The sequence below is a fragment of the Denticeps clupeoides genome, chromosome 13 (genome assembly GCF_900700375.1).
Source record: "Denticeps clupeoides chromosome 13, fDenClu1.1, whole genome shotgun sequence".
Classification (NCBI taxonomy): Eukaryota; Metazoa; Chordata; class Actinopteri; order Clupeiformes; family Denticipitidae; genus Denticeps; species Denticeps clupeoides.
Window position 1 is genome coordinate 12,323,255 of NC_041719.1, and position 26,954 is coordinate 12,350,208.

Here is a 26,954-nt window from a genome sequence, read left to right on the forward strand (position 1 = left end):
GGATTCGCCACTCCAGGAGATACTTTCCTCGCTGCATTGCGAGGGATAACATCCGTTGTGATGCAGATGAAAATATGGGTGGGTGTAGCCCAGTGGGTAACACACTCGCCTATGAACCAGAAGACCCGAGTTCGAATCCCACTTACTACCATTGTGTCCCTGAGCAAGACACTTAACCCTAAGTTGCTCCAGGGGGGACTGTCCCCTGTAACTACTGATTGTAAGTCGCTCTGGATTAGGGCGTCTGATAAATGCTGTAAATGTAAAATGAAATGTAAATGTGGCCAGACAGACAGGAACGTCTGGATGTAAACAAGTGACTGTAGCATATTTTTCTTTTGCACAATGCTGTAGAATTACAAACACTTCTATACAGTAAAAATGTAAAACGTACGTATTCAGTGTCTCAGTTACTCCCAAAACATCTACAGTAACTTTACTGCACATTTCAAATGGCTGTACAAGTAGGGCATAGTACTGTCTTGAGCATTTTCAGGTGTCACCAAATATTTTTGCAATGGAAAACACTGAAATTATAAACTGTCATAGAGAAAACATGACAAAGCCATTTGACTATCTTGTTCATAAAGATGGTGTCAAGACTTTTCATTTTGATGGCACTGACAGTTTCATTGACATGAATACTTGCTTTTGAGGAATGGATTATCAATTTTGAGCATGTGACATGCTTTTGCAGGCTATCCACTAGGTTTTGCAGTTTGCACTAATTGTTTTGAGAAATGCACTAACTGCTGCGCAAATGTTAAAGTGTTCTAAGAAACGCAATAAAGCGACTGAGAAAAACTGTAATTTATATTTACAGCATTTGTCAGACGCCCTTATCCAGAGTGACTTACAATCAGTAGTTACAGCAGACAGTCCCCCTGGAGATATTCAGGGATAAGTGTCTTGCTCAGGGACACAGTGGTAGTAAGATCCCACTTACTACCACTGTGTCCCTGAGCAAGACACTTAACCTGGATCTTCTGGTTCATAGGAGAGTGTGTTCCCAACTAGGCCACTACTGCCCTTCAGAGTTCAGTCTCACTGGAGCAACTCTGACTTCAAACCATGCCGACGTTTCACATGAGGGGCTGGAGGGGCATATAAACAGTCGTGGATTATATTTTCACGAGGGCTAAGCTCATTTGCAGACTATTTTTAAGTTACACTTTCATGGTGTTATATGTGTGAGCCCATACAAATACTAAAAATGAAGAGCTTAATGACCACAAAAAGCAAAAAGGTTCAGGTTTTGATGTTTATTAACAAACCTTACAGCTTAACAGCAAAGAAACATGATAAAAAGGGGGGGAAAGGAAAATTAAAATTTGGTCACTAAAATGTCTGATGCAGGTAAAACTAAAAGTGCAGACACTTTGCACTATGACATATCTAACAAAACAAGAAACAACTGGAACTGGGTTAGATTGGGGCAGGAAATGTGTGAACTATGTAAAGCAAAAAAAAAAAAATGTTATCACATGTGTTTATGCATTTCTGTCGATCCGCACATCAATCTCTCTCCCGTTCAGCCGAAAGCCATTCATTGTGCGACAAGCCCGCTCAGCAGTCTCGGGGTTGTCAAAACGCACCACACCACAGCCCTTTGACTTTCCATTTTCCATCTTGATGTCAGCATACTGCACAATACCTGTGGTTTTAAATTAATTTGTTAGGGAGGAGGCAACTGCGTAATGTACAAATGAACAAATTAGATTATTGGTCTTACCACATGAATTGAAAGTATCTTTTAGCATTTTCCAAGTGCAGTCAAAGGGCAGCTATAAAAGGAGAAAATGTTAATTGATAAAATCACTACCATGGGTTATAAAAATCATAAATATAAACCATCTGAGGTACTCACATTCCTCACAAATATCTGACAACCCTTCCTGATATTGCCTCCTGCTCCAGGGCCGGTAGATCCACTTCCACCGAAGAGGTTGTTGAAGTTGCCACGATCCATGTCTCCAGCTCTGTCAAACTGGCCTCCCACACCTCCTGAGCCCATGCGATCCATGCTAGTGCCCATACGGTCAAGGCCAGAGGCTGGGAAGCGGTCAATGCCTGCAGATCCCATTCGGTCGAAGTTGGAAGCCATCCTGTCTAGGCTTGTGTTCATCCTATCCATGCCCATAGGAGAGGTGAAGTCCATACCAGCACTCATGCGATCTAAACTGGACGGACCAAGGCGGTCAAACCCAGCGGGGCCTAGGCGGTCAACACTGGAGCTCATACGGTCCAGGCCAGATCCCAGCCTGTCCATACTGGGCCCCAGTCTGTCCAGCCCAGATCCCATCCGGTCAAAGCCAGAACCCAGCCTGCCCAGGTCAGACACACGATCCATACGATCCAATCCCATTCGGTCCATTTCAGACATTCGGTCCATGCCAGAACCCATTCTATCCATACTAGAGCTCATCCTGTCCATGCCCATTGAACCACCTAGAGACAAATGATGCAAGGGTCAGACTAACCAAACTTATAAAACCATGAGAGTGAGGTGGAAGACTTACCCATTCCTCTGTCAAAAGAATCTCCAAAACTGTTTCGAGACATTCCCATGTCATTTCGACCAAACTCCCGATCAAAAGATCCACCAATCCGGTCCATATCTAAGAACATGCATTGACTTAGTCATACTGTTAGACACACAATGCCTCCACATAAAAGAGGGTCCCTTACCATTCATTCTGCCCATTCCAGATGGCCCAAAACGATCCATATTGTTCATCCCAAAGTTATCCATCCCTGAGATAATAAAAAATATATTTAATGTCCAGCCAAAATACAAAGCTATGGTAATATGAACAGAGGCAGAAGTGTATTCAAACGGGTTCTTACCTCCCATTCTGCCCATACCACCAAAGCCCATTCCCTCCATTCCTATGCAAAAGAGACTCATTAACAGTTGTTGCACACAAATAAATGAAAACTCTACCTGTAGTAAAGACTAATCAAGTTCTTACCTCCAGGACCCATGTTGCCCATTCCTCCTCCTCCACCACCACCACCACCACCACCTCTGTTAAGCTGAGCAGCATCAATTGGTTGGCCACCAGGTCCGAGTCCAAGACCAATTCCACTTAAACCCCCTAAAGTGTCACAAATGTATTAGATTACAAATGAAGATAAAAGAAAAAACCTCACATTTAGAAAAATTAAGCCACAAATCAAGCCACTTACGTGGAAGAGCAGGTGGTCTCTCTGGGGGAGCAAAGTCACCTTTTGGCAAAGATTTTTCATCCTACAATTAAACAGAAAAATGTTAACTTGTTACACCTCAATTAACATTATTTTGATAAGTAATAAAGCAAGCTCAACTCACCAGTTTGACATGCATCACTCGGTTGAAAAGTAACTGTCCATTGAACATAGCTTTCATAAGGGTAAAGGAAAGTTTTTAATAATTCTTCAATTTACAGGCTAAATGCCCATAAAAGATGCAATCACCCTCCTCACACTAAAACAGTTTATGGGAACAGAATAATGGTATTCTGATTTCAAAGCTCCAGGTATTGGTATCAAACTGAGAAATCTAGATCAGTGCATCATAAGGCAATATTTTTACACTACCACTACAACCTTTATGATGAGTGACACTTCCAAAAACTAAAGAACTTCTAGAGGTTTACAACAACAATTGCATATAATAATACCATAATCCACATATTCATTGAGAAATTTAGCTGGGACAGTGTTTTTTTTTTTTTTTTTTTAATACTCCATGAAGGATACAGACTGCTTGGACTGCTTCAATGGGCATCTCAAAGGTTACTGTGCCCATGCCCCTACTTTTCCCATCCTTGTCCTCCAGAATGTCGGCACGGACGACAACCCCGGCCATGCCAAACACTTCTTTCAGCTTCTTCCAGCCAACCTTGTAGTCAAGCTGAAAGACAAAGAAATCAGTTAGGTCATGAAGTCAAAAATAATTGTGATAAATTGCCTTATTCTTATAAATTGTTATTAAGAAACAGGTTAACTTACATTTGCCACAAACACAGTACTCCCAATCTTGCCAGCCTGGAGCCCATGAATGATTTCGTTGGGAATGTTGGGGTTGTTTAGGAGACTGGGGGGAATGTTGAGCATGGATGGAGCGCCTGGACCTGGTCCCATACCCATTCCCATACCACCACCACCCATTCCTCCACCCATGCCACCACCCATGCCACCAGGTGGGCCACCACCACCTCCACCCTGCGCCCTCTGGGCATCTCGCTGCGCAAACAGGCCATCTGGGTCCTGCAAAGGGACAGGTATGAGAAAATAAATAACATAAAATGAACAAAACCAATGATAATGTCACAAAACAAATTCTCCTGTACTTACTTCCTTCACTTTCAGAGGACGGCCATTCATTACATGCTTGTTCACCTTCTCCACAGCTTTCTTCATCAGCTCTTCAGTCCTGAACTCAACCACGCTGTTAAAAAAAAAAAAAAAAAAAAATGCATTCATGAGCCAAAAGAAACAGCAGTGCACACTTTCAACTTAAAAAGGTGATTAACTTTGCAGATGTTGGGCCAGTGCATCAAAATCATGAACATGACTTGGTTCTGTTGATTACTCCAACCGCTTGGGTTTCCTACAAGGCGGGATACTTACGCACAACCCTTTGTTCATTGATGCCATCAGGTTGCAGAAATAACAGGGAAGATAAAAAGGGAGAAAAATTAGTACATTGTAGTAGCTTGAGTATAGTTTTAAAACAGATCTAAAAAAATATAAAGACCTTAAATCTCAAAGCATACACAACACTTAAAGCTAAGATAATAGACTTGCATATTTACTTTGCATAATGCAAATTGGACATACTTGCTACAAAGGTAAAAGCAACCAAGCAGCACAAACAGAGACTGCACAAAAAAAATGTTAGCATGCTTGTGCATCATTCTCTAAGATAATCAAAACTGTTACAACCTTGCTTTAGTCTAAGCCCCATTAGTCCCAGATGAGCAATTCCAACAGAGAGAGGCGGAGCCACCTGCTGCATTTTCCAAAAAATAAAAATCAACCAATCCCTATGGCCCCCCTCCAGAGCCATAGTCTGCATCGGTTTTCATCCAGTGTCCCCAATGACACGTTCAAGAATGTCGGGCCTGAATATACCCAGTCTTAAAGAAAATGAAACTCAAGCTGACAAACACAGGTTTGTCTCTTGCACTTACCCTTGATTTGCCTTCAGCGTCCATTAAGTGTTCCACGTATGTAACCTCACCCACTACAAATCAGATTCCAGACGACACACACCAAGGGAGAGAAGCCGAGAGAACAATGGGGGTTTAGAGCAGACACACAACCAAGGCGGTGACAGTGAGCTCGGCCTGCAAGTCCAGAGCCTCCCCCAGCACCTCATCTGCACAATTGTGGTACAGGTCTACAAAAAGCAAGCTCGTGTCTCAAAATGACTTCTTAGGCTGTCCTTGCTGAATCCACCCCAAACCATGAACAACATGTGGAATAAACACGCTCAACCTTCCAATTAAGTAGGTCCAAACGATGGCCATTATTTTTTTTTTTTTTTTTGCCATGAATAAGTTGCCCAAAAGTCTGCAAAGTCGTTTGCTAAGTCCACAACAACACACCAGTGCTGAAGACCTTAGGACACGTAATTAAGAGTTCCAACCACTCCTAATACTCACTAACCACCTTAGTCCATTGATCAAAATGACATTTGATTATAATGATAAAGATAATAAAACAAAAGGTACACACAGTTATGGAGATGCATAATTCAACTGCAAAATTTTGGAGATTTACAAAGAAAAGACCAGGTCCAAAACAAAACTACACCCACTTTCAATTTTTAACGGACACACCATATCCCTCCAGCAAACTCCACAATTACTGGATGTTAACTACCTTTCTCTTTAAGCAAGGACAAACGTAAGAAGCTGCTTTACTTTGTAGACCTGTACACCAAGAATACTCCAACACACATCGAGAAAATGTACAACGTGAAGATCGGCTGACAACATTTCGCTGTGGCACACCTAAAAAAGAAAATGGCAATTTAATGCTGCATTCAGTCATTACCAACATGACTACATATTACATTTGTAAAGAGCACCAGGAGGAAAGGAGCATCCAGAACATTCTACAAATAACATCTACCGGAACCTAAGCTTGACCATCAGGCAAACAAATAGCTACAAAACTAGGTTTTTTTTTTTTTTAACCTATTAAATCTTTGCCAAAGGCTGAAACCGTTCGCCACAGCTTAACATTTGAAGTGTATTTAAAAGCGCTTCATTTAGGCTGTATTTAAATTAGCACTTTACAGGTCAGTTAACTCCCAGAAGAGTGTTTGTGTGCAAGACGTGGCACACCGTATATTCTGAGGTCTCAGCAAACACCTGAGACGCTCATGCGGAATATTCCTCGCCAGCTAACCACCAGAGGTGAGCCTACGGTCACCAGATTTGACCAAACTATGACTTTAACACAAGCCAACTTCCCCACAAAAGCAAGAAGAACCTGAACACAGCATTGGCAGCCCTGTCTGGCAGAATCAACCATTGCGACTAGGATAAAGGCTACAATCTCCGAAACCAAGAAACCACCTTCAGAAGTCTTCTTTTTTTTTTTTTTTTTTTTAAGTGATTGAAGAGCTATTTAAGTTGAAAACGAATGAGCAAAGCAAAAAAAATTACCTTTCTCCTTCATCAGGTCCTTCAGTGCCTGCCATTTTACGTCATAAGGTATATTACTAACAAACACACGGTATCTCTTGGAAGGGTTTCCGTAGGGCTCAAAGCGACCGCCACCACGCTTCTGGGACCTCTCCTTCCTGGTTTCATGGGTGGCCTTGCCGTTCACCTCACTTGAAAGACGGAAAAAAAGAAAATTTTCACTTGTTCATCATAACCCACCACACCGAGCAAAAAATAAATAAATATAAATATATATATTTCCACACAAAGCAAATATATATATGTTAATTACAGAAATACAATAAACTAAAGTAAATCTTCTTAAAAAGAATCACGAAGCTTGTTTCGTTATTCGTCGGCGAAGGCCGCTCGCAGGCAACACTGCGCACAAATCGCCAGGCCTCAGCCATCTTGGGAAATTACACTCCTCACATCGGACACTCTTGCAAAAATAAAACAATAGGCGGTTCCTGCTCATTCAGAAGAACCTGCGATGTCTACGACGCTAAATAATTCCCACGGGGGAAAATGCATAAATTCAACAGGTCGTTCAAAATGGTAATAAAACCGTGCAGCTAATACGGTTAGCTTCATTGTTTCAGGTTGGCTAACGCGTGCTAGCTATTGTGCTAGCATAAGAGATCATCGACGATCGGCTTCCGAAATTATTACTTACGTAGTGGAACAAACGATAATAAACTTTAAATAAGTGAAAGGAGTGGCGCTCTTAGTTAAAAGAATAATAAAGTCGAGCGCTGACGTTACCTCTGGACTGGTTTCTCAGGTGCGGCCTCGTTCGACATTCTGGCGCTGCTGTTTTCTTTTTACCCGATTCCTGTTGGCAAAACTACCGACGTGCAAACTCGGTCACAAATAGAGAATTTGTGTAGAAGGCAGGTCGGCTCTGCGAGTTGATTTTTTTTTTTTTTGTATTCGCCACCAAACGATGCGGGTTTGGAACAGCAGTGAAATGCCGCGTCCGACGCACGAGAAATCGGGTCGAAATGGCGGAGGAGCTGCAGCGCTGCAAGAGTTTATAAAAACGCAGTGCATGTTGGGAAAGCGTGGTACGGTGAGCGGAGCTGCTGACCCGAGATCAGTTTTCTCTGACATGACCGATAATGTTTTTTTATGACGGTTTGGTGGTGAAACCTGGTCCCGGGTCAGTTGGGAATGACAGGAATGTTTCATTGTAGTAATATTGAGCAAAAGCTGTTATTGTAGTCTAATTTACAATGACAAAATTACATTAAATATATAATTCTTAATAGTAGTCAAGGGAAAGTTTATAACAGCTATCTAATAAAACTATTACAAGATTAGCTGATGAGATTGTTGGTATGTTTTACATGTTTTCGGATTAGTATAAGGTTCGGCCTCAGGCGGAAATACAAGGTTCATTCACCACATGGGTGACGGCCGAATATACGGGAAAATCCAGGAACCGTCGCGTTTCCGTCGAATTGTGGAGATTAATAGACCGTTTGAGGCGAGGACTCCTCCCCCTTTGCAGTGTCAGGAAGATCCCTGCTTCCTGCGGCTGGGGCTATGTGACAGCCAGTGCTTTGTCTAGCGCGCAGGGACGGTGGGGGCTCCGTCCATAGATCCTTAATTATAAGGACCACCCGGACAGGGGACACGGACAATATAGCGAAATTAACCGGACAAGGCGTCTGATCAAAAGACGTTTTTATTACTGCCACTGAAGCGTCTTTTCTAAAATCCAGACATGGGCACCAGGGATGATGAATATGATTTCTTGTTCAAAGGTAATTTACAGCTAAGTTCAATTCCGATATAATTTTTTTCCAACGTGTGTATTGTAAATGCGTGTAGAATGGCCTTTGTACTGAACGTGTGTCGCATTGATAACGGAATATAAATATCGGGTTCCGCCACGTGAGGTTCATTAATTAGGCCACGACGAGATATGTAGTCAAGTGACAAACAAAATATTTTTTTAGGCTATGTAGCTTCATTTATTTTATGCAGAAGGATGTTATTTTGAATTAAAATGTGCTGAATAAATGCTTAATGGGGTTCCGTGCTGTGAGTACAAATATTGGGGTGCGCTGGATGAATAGAAAGTCAGTTTGAGAGGAAAAAGAAACCTGAAAGTAAACGTTGTCATCACTACAACAAAGAGCACCTTGATGATAACAAGAAGCTTTTCTCCAACGTCTCCATCAAAAGACACTGAACTAGGGCTCAGGTAAACGTCCTGAAGTTTACTCTGGGAAAAGAAAGTGTCATTTTAAAATGTAAGGGCTCTGACTTCATTTCAGTCGTGCAGGTGCTAAAATAAGATCTGAAATAGCACTTCATTCACGATTACAAAGAAAGTGCTGAACAAGGGATGCATGAAGTTGAGGGATGATCTTTTGTGCTCATTTTGCTGACAGTGGTGCTGATCGGAGACTCCGGCGTGGGAAAAAGTAACCTCCTCTCTCGCTTCACACGGAATGAGTTCAACCTGGAGAGCAAAAGCACCATTGGGGTGGAATTTGCCACCCGCAGCATCCAAGTAGATGGCAAGACCATTAAGGCTCAGATCTGGGATACGGCTGGACAGGAGCGCTACAGAGCCATCACATCGGCGTAAGTATGCGCAATTGGACCATAGATCTCAACAAAAGTGGTAGTAGGAAGGAGAAACCCCATCATGCTGGTGCCTCATCTATTTTGCGATGACCATCAGCTATTATAGAGGTGCTGTCGGGGCTCTGCTGGTGTACGACATTGCCAAACACTTGACCTACGAGAACGTGGAGCGCTGGCTGAAAGAGCTGCGGGATCACGCCGACAACAACATAGTCATCATGCTAGTGGGGAACAAGAGCGACCTGCGGCACCTGAGGGCCGTACCGACAGATGAGGCCCGAGCCTTCGCAGGTATCAAGTCGATTTTTTCTGATATCAACAACCTTTTCTATAATTGAAAAGGAGTTCATCACAATGTTCTCTCCATAGAAAAAAACAATCTCTCTTTCATTGAAACGTCAGCCTTGGATTCCACAAATGTAGAGGAGGCTTTCAAAAATATCCTCACAGGTACGAAATGACCATACCTCACTCAGGCAACCGAGTGCCATGGTTATATGTTAATGACTATTCTGGTGATGTGTAAAAATAAATTAAAATGATTGGATTATGCACGTACTACGTTCCACTCAGTGGCATGTCTTTATACCAGGATTGAAAATCATTATCAGTGTTGTTTCAGCTTTTGATGAGGTTTAGGTGAAATTGTGGAGGATTTGGATAACATTTCATTCCTAATTGGCCTGTTCCCTTTTGCAGAAATCTATCGGATTGTGTCACAAAAGCAAATTGCAGACAGATCTGCGCACGATGAGTCTCCAGGCAACAATGTAGTGGATATCAATGTTCCACCCACCAGTGATGGGCAGAAAGGCAACAAACTGCAGTGCTGCCAGAACCTGTGATGTTAGCAACACAATCGCACCGTCATCATAACCACTCGCCTTCATTTTTAATTTCACACATTTCAGCTACAGTCTTCAGTTGCTTAGCTGTGTCGTTGGATATATGTGTAGAACCTACGCAATCAGGAAGGATGATGTCGTAAAGCATTTTCTCCAAGCTGTTCATGGATATCTCATAAATGACCATATGTTTGGGGACAATGTGATTCTTGTCATATTTGCTGCTGGAGACAAAATACCCTGATTTGGATCAAAATGACTTCATTAAAGTACCTGACAGACTCAGCTGAATGCACTGGTTGCACGTGAGTCCTTTTACTGGTAATAAAAAGGAAAGTCATTAGCGGTTTCTCTTAATGTTCCATGTCAAACCATTGCTGCTACTGTACCAGCACTTGCTAGCACATACTTGCCGACGTCGAGTGCAATTGCCTTCTCCGAAGCAAATAATCTCTCACTGTACCATCTTACTTTGTCACCATTGTATTCCACAGAGGCTACTAAAGGGCATACAGACGCACCCCACCCGAACGCTTCGGATTTAGAACACATTGTAATATCCTGTGGTGGGCATTAAATTGGAATATTTACCACTAGATGGTGCTTTGTATATAACCACCACCCGCAGTGGTGCAGTTGAGCCCGGGGTGATGCTAGGCTGACCATGGTATGTGCTGTAGAGAGTTTTTGTGTGGGGATTACTTAAATGTACGTAATGTATGCATTTGACTCACTTTTGTCTGTAACTGTAAATAGAAACTGTAATAATTTGCAATAAAGCTCTGAAATAATCTGCCCTTTGACATTCACTTGTAAACTTGACTGGAAACCTCCATGTTGTTTTCCTTTATTCTTATAGTGGGTAACACACTTGCCTATGAAGACCCAGGTTCAAATTCCACTTACTACCATTGTGTCCCTGAGCAAGACACTTAACCCTGAGTGTCTCCAGGGGGGGACTGTCCCTGTAACTACTGATTGTAAGTCTCACTGGATAAGGGCATCTGATAAATGCTGTAAATGTTCATGGCCTTGCAGACATCCTTGTTCAACATGGAATTTCAAGTTCAGGAAGTCACATTCTGTTCTGCCACTCAGTCTTGGTTTTAATGTGATGTTGACTGCACTAAAAAGTATCAGTCAAAATGGTAATTAAGAGAACAAAAAAACATAAAGCTCATACTTTGCTAAATTGTATTCCAGTTTTTTTCCCTCAAGCAGTTCTGAATAACTTGTAAAAAAATCGATTTCTTCCACTGTACCTACATATACAACGCTAAAAAAAGGGAACACTTAAACAACACAATGTAACTCCAAGTCAAACACACTTCTGTGAAATCAACCTGTCCACTGAGGAAGCAAAACTGATTGACAATCAATTTCACATGCGGTTGTGCAAATGGAACAGACAACAGGTGGAAATTACAGGCAATTAACACGACGTCCCTAATAAAGGCGTGGTCCTGCAGGTGGTGACCACACCACTTCCCAGTTCCTGTGCTTTCTGGCTGATGTTTTGGTCACTTTTGAATGCTGAGCCTCATTTTGACTTGTGTTAAGTTGGATCAGCCGGTCATGTTTTTCCACTTTAATTTTGAATGTTGAACTCCATGGGAATTTGATTTCCATTGATAATTTTTGTTTCCATTGATCATTAATTGATGTGTTCCCTTTACATTTTTTAGCAGTGTATATGTCATAGAATTCAGGTGGCTCAAGATACTACTGCAAGAATACAGTAAACTTTTTTTTTTTTTTCCACGGATCCATAGCATCATTTTTAATTTGCTTTGCACACGTTTCTTGGCTGATTGCAAGCACCAACAAATTTTGGTGACAATATTATAGACACCGTTCTTTTTCCACTGCACATCAAACAAAGCATTTGAAAACAAGTCAAGAGTGATAATCCTGTGCTTAATGGATAACTTAAATTTCAAATGTTCAGATGTACACATTAAAACACAATGGCAAAATTCTTAAAACAAATACAAGTAAGAAACAGGTTCACTATTTGCAATGTTCCTCTTTAAGAAGAGCAAGACAATGGGACATTAATGTTTAATATTACAAAACTGGAACTTCATCAGTGGAGAAAAACCATACGTCAGTATTTAAAATCCCTTTTCAAACATGGATTGTATATGATTAATAAAAGTGTATTTCATTTTGAAAGTGCCATATGATTAAAAAAACAGGGACGAAAATAAAGGAAAGAGAGAGCCATGCATGCTTCTTTGGAGAGTGGGAACTGCCTTCAGTTGGTGGTTTTAACACTTCACTATGGGTTCAGCCTTGCTGCTGCCTACTATAGAAGCATTGTTGCATATTGTAGACAACTCACAGGCACACACGCGCGCGCGCACACACACACACACACACACACACGCACACACACACACACACACACACACACACACACACACACCACAACAGCCTGGCCAGTCCTTCTCAACCTGTGTGAGTTTGTTCCTATGATCCTCCATAAGCAGTATCATCTACATCTACAGCTACGGTTACATATACTCATATAGGTTAAGGTTATAGATAAGAATTGCATTGTAATGTTATTAAAATTGCACTGCTGCTAAACCCTACATTGCAATGTCTTCAGAAATTGGCCCAGAGTGTACCAAAAGCAACCAACTTTTCAGGTGGAAGCACACCAGTGGGATACAGATTTTTGAGAGATAACAGACAAGTTATAATTCTATTCCCAATGGTCCTCTGTGACATTCCTTCTCTCAATACCGACAAATGTTCCTATTGCACTTTTAAACTATCCATACAGCCATAATGTTTTTGTTAATAAATGGAGAATATTTAGGGTGACATCCGAAACCAGGAAAAGACATAATCCCCATGAAAAACTCCAAAAGGCTTAAGTTATGAGCATCTACATAAACTTCACTCCACATTCTAGATTCTCCAACAGTAACAGCACCTTTGAGAATATGAAGAGATTAAGTAATTTATCTGTGGTGAACTGCTAATTCCCAAGAGCCTGGCCTCCAAATATTAAACTGACAAAATACGCCTCAACCTTGGCCCACCGCATAGCAAAGACCTCTTGGCAAGAAATAACCTCATCTATTAAAAAGAAAAAATAAATGCTGTTCTGGAGTAGCACCAAATTCTGGTTAAAGAGTCTTTCCTGAAAAAAACACCACCACCACCATAACTTTTGTGTGTGTGGCCTGTAGCATAGATACGAACAGAGCAGTGATTGAATAAAGCAAAAGACAAAGCCTTTAAGACGAACATAAGTGATACGGGACAGATTTATGTATATAAACAACTGGTGAAGCTACATCATTAGTAAAAGTTTAAAGCCTTGTTTAAAAAAAAAGGTAGCCGGTCTTAAACGAAATACTTTAAAAGGTTAACATCCTAATGTAACATTTCCAGCAGTACTCGCAATGTACTGGCAACAGAATCTGATTCATCCATGGACTGCTTTTGAGGTCATTGCTGGTGATTTTGCATATCCATTTTCAAACTATGCCCTCCTTTAATGCTGCATTACAGTTTCAGATCCCGGATGGTCATCATTAGTCCTCTTAAACCCTTGCATACTGCACATCAAAGTGGGCCTTACTGCTACAGAACCATTCCTTAACTATGCAAACCTTCACGTTTTGGTGTAATCTCCAGTCTTATGAAACAGCACAAACAATTAGACCTTTCCACAAAACCAACACACACACACATTCACTCAAGAGAAATAAGGGAACAGGAAGAAGAAGAGTAGCAAAGCAACTGTGACTACCTTGCCTGAAAATCATTGTACTTTAAATGTAGTATACTCCTCCAGAGGTAAACATAAAACTGTGTACACCACAGAAACCTGTTACAAGGTAGATTCCATTTGGCTTAAAAAAAAAATGTAAGTGCTACTACTACAGGACCTTCCTAAACATATGAATTTGTTGACCCTGGACTTTTAACGGTACTGAAGACCTGCTGTCTTGTTGGGGTGGGATGGGGGTTGTGGTTTTACATGCATGCAATTCAGTTATTGTGGATGCAGTTCTTCCTCTGTATATAGCCAGAACACATTGTGGGCCGTACAGTCAATATTTTGTCTATTTGTCCCCGACATTTCATAATGCTACCATTACCAGCTTGGAGTCTATGTCACCATACATGATCAGAAAAGACTGAACTCTACATTTTTCCCCAACATGAACAGCTCATGTCGGCTTGTCAGCATGTAAACGAATGCAAAGAAAGCGTAAACAGGGCACGTGTGCACTGAGGTCCCAACTGTGGAAAGTGGAAAAGGGGTCGATCATGGTTCCAGTAAGATGTCCGATGACAAAAGATCAGTTCAAGAAGCGGAACTGAAACAGTGACAGTTGACCAAAGTTCTCTTTGGAGAATCAATCAAACAAACATGGTCGTCTAAATCCACAAGCAGGTTCGATTCCTTTCATCATCTTTTGAATTTCAAAGGCAAATAGCGTGCTTTCTTCAGGGCATGAGTCCATTGCCAGTGTAACAGCATGTTTCATCACTGAAACATCTGCCCAGTTGATTTGCACTTGTCCTTGCCACATGTATACACTACAGCAACTACCCGAATAGTTTGACTTTTTTTTTTTTTTTTAAACTTCCTTTCCTTGGGCGACATGGTGAGCACGACAAACAGACCCTTACGGTCATGCATTCTGAATTAGAGTTTAGTGTTTATTGCACAATACTGTACGATTAACACCACCGCTTCTTAGCACACAGAGAGGAACGTTCTGGAAAAAAAGCAGGTTGCTAATGATCAGGAAATCATGTAGACTGAAGCCTCCTTTGTCTCTGAAGCCTCTGGTTGCATACTGCTTCCCTTTATAATGAAAATTTATTTAGGTTCATGAACAGCCATCATAACCTATAGATATAGACATACAGAAGGGTCAATAACTTAAAACTAGATTTAGTATATGTAACGTCCAAGAGAGTTTGGTCTCACTTGAGCAGCTATACTTGATGCTCCATCTCACTTTTACAATTAGTACGCATTCACCTCCAAGCTCCAATTATGTTTTAGAAATATCGAATTTTTTAGGATTGGTGTAAAATAAAAAAAAAGAATGGAGATTGAAGTGCTCACAACCTTAGATATAAAGGATTCAATAGAAAAAAATGCAGCCACAAGTGCTTTGGTTCTAGGTGGCAACACGGTAAGTCAAGAACCCATTTTGCACTAATAACACGGCTTTTAAATCGCATCCATCCTGGACCTCATACTACGGTCTCATCCGCTGTCTTTTTGAGCAGCTTTGTAGAGAGCAAGGAATGCTGGGTTGATTGCGCCCCCTTGACATCAGGAATGAGCAAGCGGACTTTCTGATTGGTTCGCCTCCACTCAGAGTATAGTTGACAGTGGTAACGGAATGAAACCTGCAGAACAGACAGAAACCATTTATGTTAGCAATAGGAAAACAGACCTGCTAAAATGTACAGAAAAAAAAGCTTAAATAAATGAATAAAAAAAAAAAACTCTAAAACTATATACCAGAGGTCTGGATGAATACAATGCTGAATTACGGAGCAAGGTTAGGTGCCTTAAAAGGTTGGTGAGGTTAGTAAAAATCACTTGCAGAAGCTTTAGGGGCGAAATCCAATCATGATGCGAACAGAACAGATGATTTGTAATGATTTGTCCACATCATGGGGGAAAAAAAAAGAATGTTACATTTAAATGAAAATTCACAGCCACACACCCCTGCTCATTGCCACTGTATACGGTCAGACCCTTATCCGTGTGCAGCTGGTGGAGTTAGGCCCAGAGCCAAGAGATATACTCAGTCAATCAAATAATATTTCAGCATTAAGCAACTAGCATAAAATGAACACTTGTGCATGAATCTGCAGAACATCCATTGTCTTGAACGTGAACTTCTATTCATTACTTATACAGTGCATTGAAAGTACAAAAACCATTAAACAAGAAAAAAAGACATTGTTGAAAATAAATAATTAAATAAAAATGAAATCACAATAACTAAAATTGAAGTAGTCATTACCAAAGTCCAGAGGATGTAAATGGTGAAGAGTGCGATGGTGAGGGCAATGAGACCCACTGCCTCCAGTCGACTGTTGAAGTGCAGGTGATCCTGGGCACCGCGAAGACACAGCCAACCAGAGATGGCAGCCAAGGGCGTTATAAACAGGAAACAGACCATATCGCAGAAAAGAGTGCGCTTCTCATTGCGGGGCCCAGGGTCTCGCAGCCACTGTGGAGAAGAAGCACATACAGGCACAATCACAAAGTGCACCACCCCACTTATACCAGAGAGCAAAATATGATCAGAATGATCCAAAGATCATTATAATTGACACTTTAATTTGGCTCACTAGCACCAAAGATTGACAACATTCATGATTCTCCCCATTACAGCTAAAGTCAGTATATACAACAACAAAGTAAAAGATCTCGTAACTACAATTAATTATCACATATTTTGTGGAAGCAGGCTGTGGTCAACCAGTTAAACTTTTATATTATTGCAGAGTGCACCCTTCGTCCACAAAAGAAATACAAATTACTGAAAGGATGCTGTCAGAACACACTGTGCCGTGTATCTGCAGACAGGTCAGCTCTGGTCAGTAACCTGAGTATAAGACCACTGAGGCCAGGACAAAGCCGGCCTTTGACGTGGAGTCAAATGAGTGTGTGTTGTTTATCTGGGGAAGAGATGGTAGCAGGATGCACTTTTTGCGATTCTCAGGGCAACGTTCTGCTAGGAAACCTAGTGTTACTTGTAGGCCATGTACATCCACCAAAGCAACAGTATTTCTGGGTAACAGGGGTCCCTTTCAGGATGACAATTTACCATACCAAACTGCAAAAATTGTCTGCAGAACACAGTTCAAAGGCCACGGTATTGTCTTGACCTCCAAATTCACTGGATCTGAATCTAATCGATCATCTGTAGGGCGTGCTAGAAAGTCTAATCTATGGGGGCCCCGCCTTGTCTTGGCACCAGATAACAGACCTTCAGAAGTCTTGAGGAGTCCATGCCTCAAAGGAATCATCTCTGTTTTAGTGCAATGAGAGGGACCTACAAGATTTTATGCAGATGGCTTTAACGTTAAGGCTGATCTGTTAATATCAGAGGCGAAAGGAAGCTATAATAAAATCAGCACATCAAGACACTTCTGATTTCCCTTAAAATTTTCACAATAGTAGAAACAATAGGAGAAATATGAACGAGGCAAGGGCAATTGACCTTTGTTACCTCTGTGAGGGGTCTGGGCCGGCGTTCGATGGTGAACTCTGTGTGGCACAGCTCACAGTAGCTGGTGTTGGAGGAGGAAAGCCACTTCTCCAAGCAGCTCTTGTGCACAGTGCCTAAAGTCCCGGTGCAGTCACATGGTGACAGAAGTCCCTCACCATTGCCGCCCTCGTGGCAAATTCGACAGATCGGGCCGTCGCTAAGAGACATAGAACTTCAGACAATAAAAGAATATAAGTTGTCATGTGCAACACAGTCTGAAACAAAAAAAATGCATTTACAACTGCATTTCAATACATGAAGAAAAAAATTGCCCAGAACAGCAATAATAATAATTTCCCTACTTGGACCGTATCAGCGATGAAAAGGAACTGACCTTTGGGTCCCCAGAGCTTTGATGACTGTAGAAAGCAGCCGGCCGTCTTTGGCTGTGACCTGGGTGACGTACTGCGCTCGCTGATTGTCGGACTCCTCCACCGTTTTGGACAGGGCAGCATTGCCGGTGCAATCACACAGTGACCCAGGGAGGTGGCAACACTCCCCTGTTGTCATGTCTGGGCCGTCCAGGGGGCAGGAGACAGGGGCCGAGCACAGGAGGAAAAACGGGGAACAGGCTCTGCTCCCACGGCGCTGGTCCCTTATGCCCTGTACCTACTGAGAGAGCATTTTAATTTATACACAAATAATATTTTTTTAAAAAAAGTAATAAAACCAGATGTAAGTCAATTAACATAGATTAGCAGATATTAGCACATTTTCTACACTAAAAACACACGTCAGCGTGCTGGTCAACCCAACAAGGAGCCGAAAATCAAGTCATAAAATCAACAACAGGGTGGTAGTAGCCTAGTGGGTAACACACTCGCCTATGAACCAGAAGACCCGGGTTCGAATCCCACTTACTACCATTGTGTCCCTGAGCAAGACACTTAACCCTAAGTTGCTCCAGGGAGACTGTCCCTGTAACTACTGATTGTAAGTCGCTCTGGATAAGGGCGTCTGATAAATGCTGTAAATGTAAATGTAACTCCAAACGAGCAGGAGCACGAAGAGCAGCTGTCATTACCTGCCGGACGTTTAAAAACGCAGCTGGCGTCATCGCGGCGGTGTCGGCAGGCTGCGCGCCGCAGATAAAACTACTTATCTGGTCGACACGACTAGCACCGAGTCAGCTATGCCAGCGATTCGAGGTATCCGTCGTCGGATAACTTTACCGACTTGGCGTAAAAAAAGGGCCATGTGTACACAGGAGGACGCGCTCAGACCCACGGACCCAAAGTCGCAGAACTCGGGGTGTTTGTCGCAGGTGTCGATCGCAATGCCTGGAAGTGCTATTCCCTCGGCTAGAAGCAGGCAGAACACAGAACGCCACAATTCCATTTTCACCTGCTAGCCGACGTCGGCTAACACTAGCTGTTCAACGACGTGACAAAACCCACCCAGACACACGACGCGTGGAACGTTCGTGGTGTTAATCTGCCTCCCGGCAGACGGTGTTATAAACCCACACCCCCTCCGAGAAAAAGAAAGGTTGGACGGCGGAGAAAGGTGGGAAGCCAGCGCCAGTCCACTAGCAGGCTAGCGCCGCGCTAATATGCTAAAGGTTAGCCGCACAAAGCGACAGATTTCGCCGCGCCTTCCGAGATCAAAGCCGAGGCGGCCGCTACTCACGTGTACGTGGCGGCCGCTTTCATCCCGCGCGTCGTCCGGGTTAAAAGACGGGGCCCTGCGTCCAAAAACGGGTGCGCGTTCGGCGGTGCGGGCATCGTCCACGGGCGCCTTTTGTGCGTCGCCCGCTCGCATCCCAGCTCGCCTTCAGCTGCCAGCGAGGGCAGAGCAGCCAGACGGAGCCGAGCGTCGTTTACACGCCCGCTCGCTCGCTCGCACGCACGCACGCACGCACGCACGCCGTACGTTTACAATTACAAACACGTCGGTGGGGTTTTTTTTCTCTCTCGTGGCTTGTGTCGGTGTTCCCTGGGCCGGCCGTGTGTAAATATATATATATATACGCGTTCCTGCACTTCTGCGAGTAATGACCCGAGGGTTGTACGGTCTTCGGCCGAGGCTTTCAATGTCACGGCATACTAAACGTTAAATACAGAAAACACTGCCACTACACTAACTAACTAACTAACTAACTAACTACTAACTACCCAGATCGACCACGCATGAAGGCGAGAGGAAAATAATAACATCTCTACTAAGGTGTAGTTTCGGCAACAAGTCATTTAGTCAGATGTAGGAACCTGGGGACACTGGGACTCCACCCCGACATGGACCTGGCAAGGGGACATTGTTTTGCTAAAAGAGCAGCACGTTATTCTTGAAGCAGCCCCAGACAAAATATTTCAGTGTAACCGTAACGCAATTAGGCTCGGATGACGAATAGCTCAACATTGTGCAGGCTGGAAGCAGAGCGGGCTCCAAACTAAAACCTGATGGGGTTTTTTCCCCATCAGGTCAGTGACACTCTTCAGGTCTTTCTGACGCATTGGCTGCTGTCCCAGCGCGACCTTTGGATGTCTCAAGGGCTCCACCGAGCGTGACGTGCTTAGAACACCCGATCGGGGCCTGTGCCACCTCAGTTGACCTTTTTTGATTCTAGATGAGCAGCAGTTCTTCCTTGAGCTTGTCCAGATATCAGAGTGATGAATGGTAACTTCAGAAATTCTAGATAAACTTTTGAGGTGCTGACGCTCACGTCAGTCTTTTTCACTCATTTTAAATGGTTACGGCGCACACTGCAGTCAGGACCTCAGAAGGTGGAGTCACATCAATCTAAAGTGATGCCACACAAGTTCTCCAATGCCTTTCCCATCCTGGTTTTCATGATGGGATTAATTTTTGCCTAGAGCAAACATGTGACAAAATAAATTTTTCCATACATGTTTATTTTATCACATGATAAAAAGAAAAATGAACAGAAATGATTTATGGACATTTGGATGTATAACAAAGCATTACATATACATTTTTCATGAAGGCAAGTTTATAACATTTTTTTTTTTTGATGAGGGGGATAAGGCATTTTCAAGCTATCCTTATGACCGGTAGCAAGGACACTACATGCCATTACCATGTTTCCCTCAGTAAACAGCTATATCAACACGGTAAGCTGTGCAGTTCATATTAGAGTTCTGAATTAATAGCTCATTGACTATCTTTGGAAACAACTGACCCTACAGCTGTGCGTCCGGGCTGCTTTTCATGGCAACCAGTCTGCATGATCAATTCATGTCATTAATTAATATACAGTAAACATCCAGTAGCCATTAAACCGCCCTTCACTTTGAAATGCTGCCATTGTGATGCAAACAGTGATAGCAGTCTTGCTTTGATACCTCTACGAGCATAACTATGCACATTACCTGAAGCAAATGTATACATCTGACAGTCAGATTCTGTTTATGGTGCTCAGTAAAGCCACCAAACGGCTGGGAGTTCAGGACAAAATGATCCCTCACCATCCCTTCTAAAGGAGTGGGTCAAACGATCAAATGGCCAGTACCAATTGCCTATGATAAACATCTTCAAGATGTACATTTGAGGTTCTAGAAAAGTAAAGGAATAACTAAAACAGAAGGAATGTAATCTAGAACAGTGGTTCTCAAGTCCACTCCCAGGACCCATAATAATACAGTTCAGCATTTCCCTATTCTGACAACCCTGATGGAAAAGCCCATCATAACTGAATCAAGTATATTAGACCAGGGAGAAAGACTACACTGTAGTCTACAGTTGAGAACCAGTGATCTAGATGTTCTGTATTTCTTGACAGTATTTCCATGGAGGTCACATGTAAATTTAAGGACACCAGCAATAACTCATGGGAACAAGGCAAACAAGAACAGTGTGAACAGAAGATAAAAAGGGGGCACTTGAACTGAGGATATCACAGGTTCTGGCAGCACTGCAGTTTGTTGCCTTTCTGCCCATCACTGGTGGGTGGTACATTGATGTCCACTACATTGTTGCCTGGAGACTCATCATGAGAGGATCTGTCGGCAATCTGCTTTTGTGACACAATCCGATAGATTTCTGGAAGGGAAAAAAATGGATTAAACTGGCTACTCCGTAAGGCACAGAGCAAGACAAGTATTTAAAAGAAAATCTGGAACCATTACCTGTGAGGATACTTTTGAAAGCCTCCTCTACATTTGTCGAGTCCAAGGCTGATGTTTCGATGAACGCAAGGGTGTTTTTCTCTAAACAGAGCAAATTCAATCACAGTTTGACTCTTCTTCACGCATAAGATAGACAAGATTCTCCCTAAAGGATGAAGTGGGTTTACCTGCGAAGGCTCGGGCCTCATCTGTCGGTACGGCCCTCAGGTGCCGCAGGTCGCTCTTGTTCCCCACTAGCATGATGACTATGTTGTTGTCGGCGTGATCCCGCAGCTCTTTCAGCCAGCGCTCCACGTTCTCGTAGGTCAAGTGTTTGGCAATGTCGTACACCAGCAGAGCCCCGACAGCACCTCTATAATAGCTAGAAGATTTTTTATATAAAAAAAAAAAAAAAAAAAAAAAGCCCAAACCTATTAGAGAAAATTTAATCACACATTAAAAGGTAATATTTAAAAATGTTAAACAAAAAATAAATCACACAAAAAACTAAGCTTTGAAAAAGAGAAGTTCACATTCCTTATAGGTCCACTGTCAACCTGCTATACCTCATACTCAAGCATGCACAAGCGCACACATGCATGCATGCATGCATGCGCACACACCATTCCCTTTGGTAACAAGAAACAAGTAATTTATTTCTTGCCAATTTGTCTGTAAATAGTCCTGTATATTTTAGCGGATCTGCACTGAATAGACTGATGTGTGTGATTCTGCTTAGTCTCGATTTAAAATTATTCAGTCTAGATCAGAATACACAAGACACCAGCACATAAAAAAAACAATCCTGATATCAATACTTGGTCTTCAGTCTCTTGGATAACTTATGCTGTCTAGCATGGGTTTCCTCCAGGTTCTTTAGTTTCCTCCAGCAGTCCAAATGGCTTGCCTCAATAGTCCATAGGCATATGTGCATATGCTCTAGAGTTTGCTGATGCCCCGCCCAGTATCCCAGGATGGGCTTCGGCAGCCACAACCCTAACCAGGACTAAGCAGTTATGGAGAACAAGTGAGTGGCTTCAGATGGAAGTTGCTGTTATCTTAAAAATTTATGGTGAACCCATCCTTTAATTATGGTACATCCTCCAGCTGAATTAGTGGTTGCTTTGAAGCAAATCTGTCTTCCATAATCCAATGTCAGAACAGCAACCTGCTATAAAACATTCATTCTTAACAATGGCCATTGGCCAAGCATATTCAGTGATCATATCAGATATGTTAACCTTCCCAGACATCTTATTTGCGTAAGAAAAGCTAAATAAATTATGCAGTGGATAATGATGGAAGTCAATGATGCAATGAATTCACTCATGTTTCCCCTTCAGAGCAGAAGAACTGTCAAAATAATGACATAACAGTTTAAAGTCAAACTTCACTAATGCTTGATAAATGGTTATTTAAATAAGTAGAGCAGCTGTACTTTCAACACAGTATAATTACAGGGTACAGTTACAAGATTGTGGTAAAAATGCTCAGCTTGTACGCACAGCACCACCTATATTACGGGCTAATGTTGACAAAAAGATGTGAATGCATGTCTCACTGGCAGAAAAGATGCCAGTTTTAATATACTGCTAGTGATGCACAAGTACCCTCTGTGCAGTCAAAACCACTCTAACCCAAACTGACCCAAAGTAGTGGCCTACCGGTTAAGGAAGCACAGTTGTAAACCTGAAGGTTGCGGATTGCTGAGGTACCCACACATTGCTTCATACTCCACTACTCACAATGGGTTCCATGCATAGGATTAAATGCAGGAGACACTTTCATTTGTGTGCACTGTGTACTGTCCGCACTGTGTTATTTGTGCGTCACTGTGCTGTGCATCACAATGACAATTCTGTTCAATTAAGGTTTCTTGTGAGACAGTCTCCAATTTTGGTTTGCACATTTTCACCAATTGGCCAAAAATATCCAACCCCATGACAGTTAATTAAGAGTCATTTTAGTGGTAATGAATAAGCTTCACTTCTACTGTCAGTGGTTTAATGTAGAATCAGACCAGTGTTATTAAGTGCTAATTGCCTATATAACTCCATGTGCTGGAATAGTAACAGACAAAATTACCACCTGTACTCATAAAGGCGGTTTCCCATACTTACGCCGATGTGATGGCTCTGTAGCGCTCCTGTCCAGCTGTATCCCAGATCTGAGCCTTAATGGTCTTGCCATCTACTTGGATGCTGCGGGTGGCAAATTCCACCCCAATGGTGCTTTTGCTCTCCAGGTTGAACTCATTCCGTGTGAAGCGAGAGAGGAGGTTACTTTTTCCCACGCCGGAGTCTCCGATCAGCACCACTGTCAAAATCCAGAAGGAAAAGCATTAATGAAAGTATTCTAAAGCAGTACATCAGTAGTACTTTTGTGAATAAACAAAAACAAAACAAAATCTGGTATTCTTAGCCTCCCAACAGGGCTAAGAACTATGATGACCTCCAACAGATGAGGCTGCTCCCCATTTATAGCTACTTCACCAAACAAACACAAATGTTTAAAACATTTAGCCATTCCTCAATACAGTGGGGTAACTATTAAAGTGTCAATGCTAAGCTACGAAGCACAGAAAAGTGAGAATAGAAGTGTGGGGACCACCTGATCAAAAATGGCAAAATAAAATTCACATTTGAACCACCCATTCCTAATTAAGGCATCAAGTGAAGAAAATACATTTTACATTTACGGCATTTACCAGATGCCCTTATCCAGAGCGACTTACAATCAGTATTTACAGGGACAGTCCCCCCCCTGGAGACACTCAGGGTTAAGTGTCTTGCTCAGGTACACAATGGTAGTAAGTTGGATTTGAACCTGGGTCTTCTGGTTCATGGGTTACCAACTATGCTACTCTCACCCTAAAATAGGGGGAAAGGGGGTCTCTACAGTATTTATCACCATAAAAAGCTTGGGTTATCAGACCAATTTCCCTGGTGGGGGGCTATTAGGTTAGCTTGCTCTTGCCCACGGACGGCAAGTAACTCTGAGGGAATATAAGACTGTCCGTGGCTTGAAACACGCGTCGTGCTGCGCACCAAAGTACTTTAAACGTTAGCTCCGCGCTTCATTTCCCCGGGTTTGTTAGAAGACCGGTACGTGAAAGTTCTCAGCAGTAAGGTTAAAGTGTGCGTGTTGGTTCCCGGGGTCTCCCGTTGCGACTTTAAACAGTCGTTAAAGTGGATGGGGAAAAGCTGCTAAGCTAGCTGCTATAATGCTAAAGGAACCTCGTTTCGCCCCACAGACCCTTGCTGGTCTGAAGTGAAGTTCGGGAAAAAGCGGTACACATTTGCATGCATTTACTGTATTTAAATCATCGTATTTATTTGTTATAGTTGTGATTTCCCTGCGACGCTTCGCCACAAGACAGCAGCAAAGTCAAAAGTTCTGGGCGGGCTCGCAGTTAGTGGTGTGTGATTCACGGTAGAAGAATAAACAGAGAGCAATAATACAGAGAGCGTTCTTCGCGGCGGAGTAGATTAATCAGTGCGGGGATCGTGCCTGGCTGTGAACTGGCTCACAGGGCAGAGCTTTACTTCCTCTTTCCATACCCCGCCTCGCCGCTCCAAGCTGTAAAAAAACCCCCACCAAAATCTCGTACCTTTAAACAGGTAATCAAACTCGTCATCCCGGGTCCCCATCCTGACGGGAAACATCGGCGAAGAACACGGACACCCGACCGAACCGGGCCCGCACTAGGACTAGGCGGGGCAGGGCTCCTCCTGAGCTGGAAACCGGGACGGGCAGACGGAACCGACCGCTAGAGGGGGGACTTCGGCCCGTAACGCGATTACCCCACAACACGTGTTGTACCGCCCGAACAATCATCTGGCATATCCAAATCTCACTCAATTCACGCTTTTAGTTATGTTTTTTTGCGCAAAACGCAAAGAGCGGCCTACGTGAGGAATAGAAAGAGAACAAGTAAAAAGGTTGCCAATCCATCTGTAACGTTTAGTAACACTAAATTAGTTTCAATAAACTGATGGCAGCGTGTAATATATCACACACACACACACACACACACACACACTCCGGTCATCGGTGCAGATACGTTCATGTCAAACTACACCGAAAAAGGTGAATGCGTTATTATAGGTTATGCATCAGTGAGATGCCTTAAAACACTGAAGTATGAAGATGGTTTGCAGGGAAAAGTATTACAGCACTGAAGTACGTGGTTAATTACAGAACCAAACCACGATAAATAAAATAAACGCGCACACGGAACTGTTTTACTGCGCTAATGTTTTTTTTTTTTTATTTGTCGTCAATTTTACTGTCCTGCACGAATAGTTCAAACACGGAGCTGTCGCGATATCACGAATCGACCTAGTTAGCATCGTGCTTCAGTCTACCCGAGGTACGAAGGCCTAATAACACGTAAATAATTTGAACGCGTGTTTAATATATCTGTGAAACACGTCAGACGTCAGCGTCGAGATCATGCTGCGTGTGTGTGTGTGTGTGTGTGTGTGTGAGTCCGAGGGAAGCCTTGTGACCTAAAGAATGATTAACGGAACAGGACAGGATGCTAAGCTAGCTGCTAGAAAGCTAAAGGGTGCCACTTCACGCCGTGGATGCTTGAAGGTCTGAGGCTTTTGTGTTATTAAATGCTGACTCGGGGAAATGGTCTCGGCAAAACAACTGTATGTATATGACAATATATTTATGACGCCTTCTGATTTCCCTGTCTCGGTTAGCCACCACGTTACCCAAGATAGCAGCGACGCTCAAACGCGAGAGGACTGTTGTTTGTTGGCAAATTTTAAAAAGTAGCAAAGGATTACGTTCTTTACGCAGGAATGAATTGGTGAATATTTTAGACGGTGTTAGTACGTTGTACTACTGACTTCCTCTTCCCCCCCGAGTCCCTGTATCAAGTTATAAAGCATCGATTTCACGTACCTTTAAACAGATAATCGTATTCGTCATCCCGGGTTCCCATCCTGGACGCTCTCTGCACGCTCAGAGCCTAGCTGAAGAATACCGACACTCGGCCGAATCCGACCGGCAGGAAACACGAACGTCCTCGGAAGGGAAGGACTCCTCCACTTCGATAAAGTTGGAAACACAGATTCGAAGTTCGCGGTTCAATATAACAGACGTTGTAACACAAGCGACAGCTCCATCCAAAAAATTCCGGCAGACAACGAACTACAACCAGCCGCCTTCACAGACCCATAAATAACACTGGTTCCTATGTACAGCCGACTGTCAGGCGAGAGTCCAGGGACCGTCAACAATGTGCAACATGGATGCGATAGTTTCACAGCAAAGTGCCACCAAAATTATCCACACATGTGGGTCTCCATTTGTGTAATTAACACAATTTCCTTTGGACGAATTGCCTGATTTTAAAGAACATTTTTCTTGAAACAAACAACAAAAACCATTAAGTTGACTTCTGTTCCCCTCTAGTTTTAGCGTCGTCTACGTATCGAGTTGCGCCTTTGACTTTGTACATGGTGCCTGGACCGTCTGTCAGCCGACTGCGCA

The 26,954-nt window shown here is 42.8% G+C and overlaps 4 protein-coding genes across 10 annotated transcripts; 1 reads left to right on the top strand and 3 right to left on the bottom strand.

Moving 5' to 3' along the window:
* Positions 1-1,247: 1,247 nt before the first annotated feature.
* On the bottom strand, positions 1,248-7,677 carry hnrnpm (heterogeneous nuclear ribonucleoprotein M). Of its 2 annotated transcripts, XM_029001426.1 has the most exons (16): positions 7,428-7,677; positions 6,663-6,832; positions 5,178-5,230; positions 4,615-4,622; positions 4,339-4,432; positions 3,994-4,251; positions 3,742-3,895; positions 3,332-3,381; positions 3,190-3,250; positions 2,973-3,098; positions 2,848-2,889; positions 2,689-2,754; positions 2,520-2,618; positions 1,868-2,448; positions 1,733-1,784; positions 1,248-1,654 (listed from the first exon to the last, which is right to left on the bottom strand). In XM_029001426.1, exons 1-16 carry the CDS (start codon positions 7,463-7,465, stop codon positions 1,491-1,493), a joined length of 2,016 nt encoding a protein of 671 aa, XP_028857259.1. In that variant the 5' UTR covers positions 7,466-7,677; the 3' UTR covers positions 1,248-1,490. The 2 variants fall into 2 exon arrangements, with proteins under 2 accessions (XP_028857259.1, XP_028857260.1); XM_029001427.1 differs by lacking the exons at positions 5,178-5,230; positions 7,428-7,677 and having other exon boundaries at positions 6,663-6,795.
* A 386-nt stretch (positions 7,678-8,063) lies between these two features.
* On the top strand, positions 8,064-10,899 carry LOC114802485 (ras-related protein Rab-11B). Of its 2 annotated transcripts, XM_029001441.1 has the most exons (5): positions 8,064-8,431; positions 9,065-9,260; positions 9,361-9,554; positions 9,633-9,713; positions 9,963-10,899. In XM_029001441.1, exons 1-5 carry the CDS (start codon positions 8,392-8,394, stop codon positions 10,106-10,108), a joined length of 657 nt encoding a protein of 218 aa, XP_028857274.1. In that variant the 5' UTR covers positions 8,064-8,391; the 3' UTR covers positions 10,109-10,899. The 2 variants fall into 2 exon arrangements, with proteins under 2 accessions (XP_028857274.1, XP_028857275.1); XM_029001442.1 differs by lacking the exon at positions 9,633-9,713 and having other exon boundaries at positions 8,065-8,431.
* Positions 10,900-11,822: 923 nt separating this feature from the next.
* Positions 11,823-19,548, bottom strand: marchf2 (membrane-associated ring finger (C3HC4) 2). 4 transcript variants are annotated; one of them, XM_029001437.1, is made up of 5 exons: positions 19,012-19,548; positions 17,717-17,994; positions 17,335-17,539; positions 16,129-16,338; positions 11,823-15,502 (listed from the first exon to the last, which is right to left on the bottom strand). In XM_029001437.1, exons 2-5 carry the CDS (start codon positions 17,890-17,892, stop codon positions 15,344-15,346), a joined length of 750 nt encoding a protein of 249 aa, XP_028857270.1. In that variant the 5' UTR covers positions 17,893-17,994; positions 19,012-19,548; the 3' UTR covers positions 11,823-15,343. The 4 variants fall into 4 exon arrangements, with proteins under 4 accessions (XP_028857270.1, XP_028857271.1, XP_028857268.1 ...); XM_029001438.1 differs by having other exon boundaries at positions 17,344-17,539; positions 19,012-19,540; XM_029001435.1 differs by having other exon boundaries at positions 17,335-17,554; positions 19,012-19,538.
* A 667-nt stretch (positions 19,549-20,215) lies between these two features.
* Positions 20,216-26,665, bottom strand: LOC114802482 (ras-related protein Rab-11B-like). 2 transcript variants are annotated; one of them, XM_029001440.1, is made up of 5 exons: positions 26,364-26,665; positions 23,567-23,762; positions 21,635-21,828; positions 21,468-21,548; positions 20,216-21,381 (listed from the first exon to the last, which is right to left on the bottom strand). In XM_029001440.1, exons 1-5 carry the CDS (start codon positions 26,401-26,403, stop codon positions 21,236-21,238), a joined length of 657 nt encoding a protein of 218 aa, XP_028857273.1. In that variant the 5' UTR covers positions 26,404-26,665; the 3' UTR covers positions 20,216-21,235. The 2 variants fall into 2 exon arrangements, with proteins under 2 accessions (XP_028857273.1, XP_028857272.1); XM_029001439.1 differs by lacking the exon at positions 26,364-26,665 and adding an exon at positions 25,057-25,198.
* Between the last annotated feature and the right edge of the window lie 289 nt (positions 26,666-26,954).

Excerpts from the sequence above, each read along its gene's own strand:
- hnrnpm (XM_029001426.1), bottom strand. The coding sequence starts at position 7,465 with ATGTCGAACGAGGCCGCACCTGAGAAACCAGTCCAGAG. Across the intron at positions 5,231-6,662 it reads GGACCTGATGAAGGAGAAAG|TGGGTGAGGTTACATACGTG; the intron begins GTAATTTTTTTT and ends TCTGATTTGTAG. Across the intron at positions 3,896-3,993 it reads GTACTGTGTTTGTGGCAAAT|CTTGACTACAAGGTTGGCTG; the intron begins GTAAGTTAACCT and ends TTTGTCTTTCAG.
- LOC114802482 (XM_029001439.1), bottom strand. The coding sequence starts at position 25,111 with ATGTTTCCCGTCAGGATGGGGACCCGGGATGACGAGTTTGATTACCTG. Across the intron at positions 23,763-25,056 it reads GTTTGATTACCTGTTTAAAG|TGGTGCTGATCGGAGACTCC; the intron begins GTACGAGATTTT and ends GGATTTTGACAG. Across the intron at positions 21,829-23,566 it reads TACAGAGCCATCACATCGGC|CTATTATAGAGGTGCTGTCG; the intron begins GTAAGTATGGGA and ends AAAATCTTCTAG.
- marchf2 (XM_029001435.1), bottom strand. The coding sequence starts at position 17,892 with ATGACAACAGGGGAGTGTTGCCACCTCCCTGGGTCACTGTGTGATTGC. Across the intron at positions 17,555-17,716 it reads AAAGCTCTGGGGACCCAAAG|TTCTATGTCTCTTAGCGACG; the intron begins GTCAGTTCCTTT and ends TATTGTCTGAAG. Across the intron at positions 15,503-16,128 it reads TTTACATCCTCTGGACTTTG|GTTTCATTCCGTTACCACTG; the intron begins GTAATGACTACT and ends TCTGTTCTGCAG.
- LOC114802485 (XM_029001441.1), top strand. The coding sequence starts at position 8,392 with ATGGGCACCAGGGATGATGAATATGATTTCTTGTTCAAAG. Across the intron at positions 9,555-9,632 it reads TGAGGCCCGAGCCTTCGCAG|AAAAAAACAATCTCTCTTTC; the intron begins GTATCAAGTCGA and ends TTCTCTCCATAG. Across the intron at positions 9,714-9,962 it reads TTTCAAAAATATCCTCACAG|AAATCTATCGGATTGTGTCA; the intron begins GTACGAAATGAC and ends TCCCTTTTGCAG.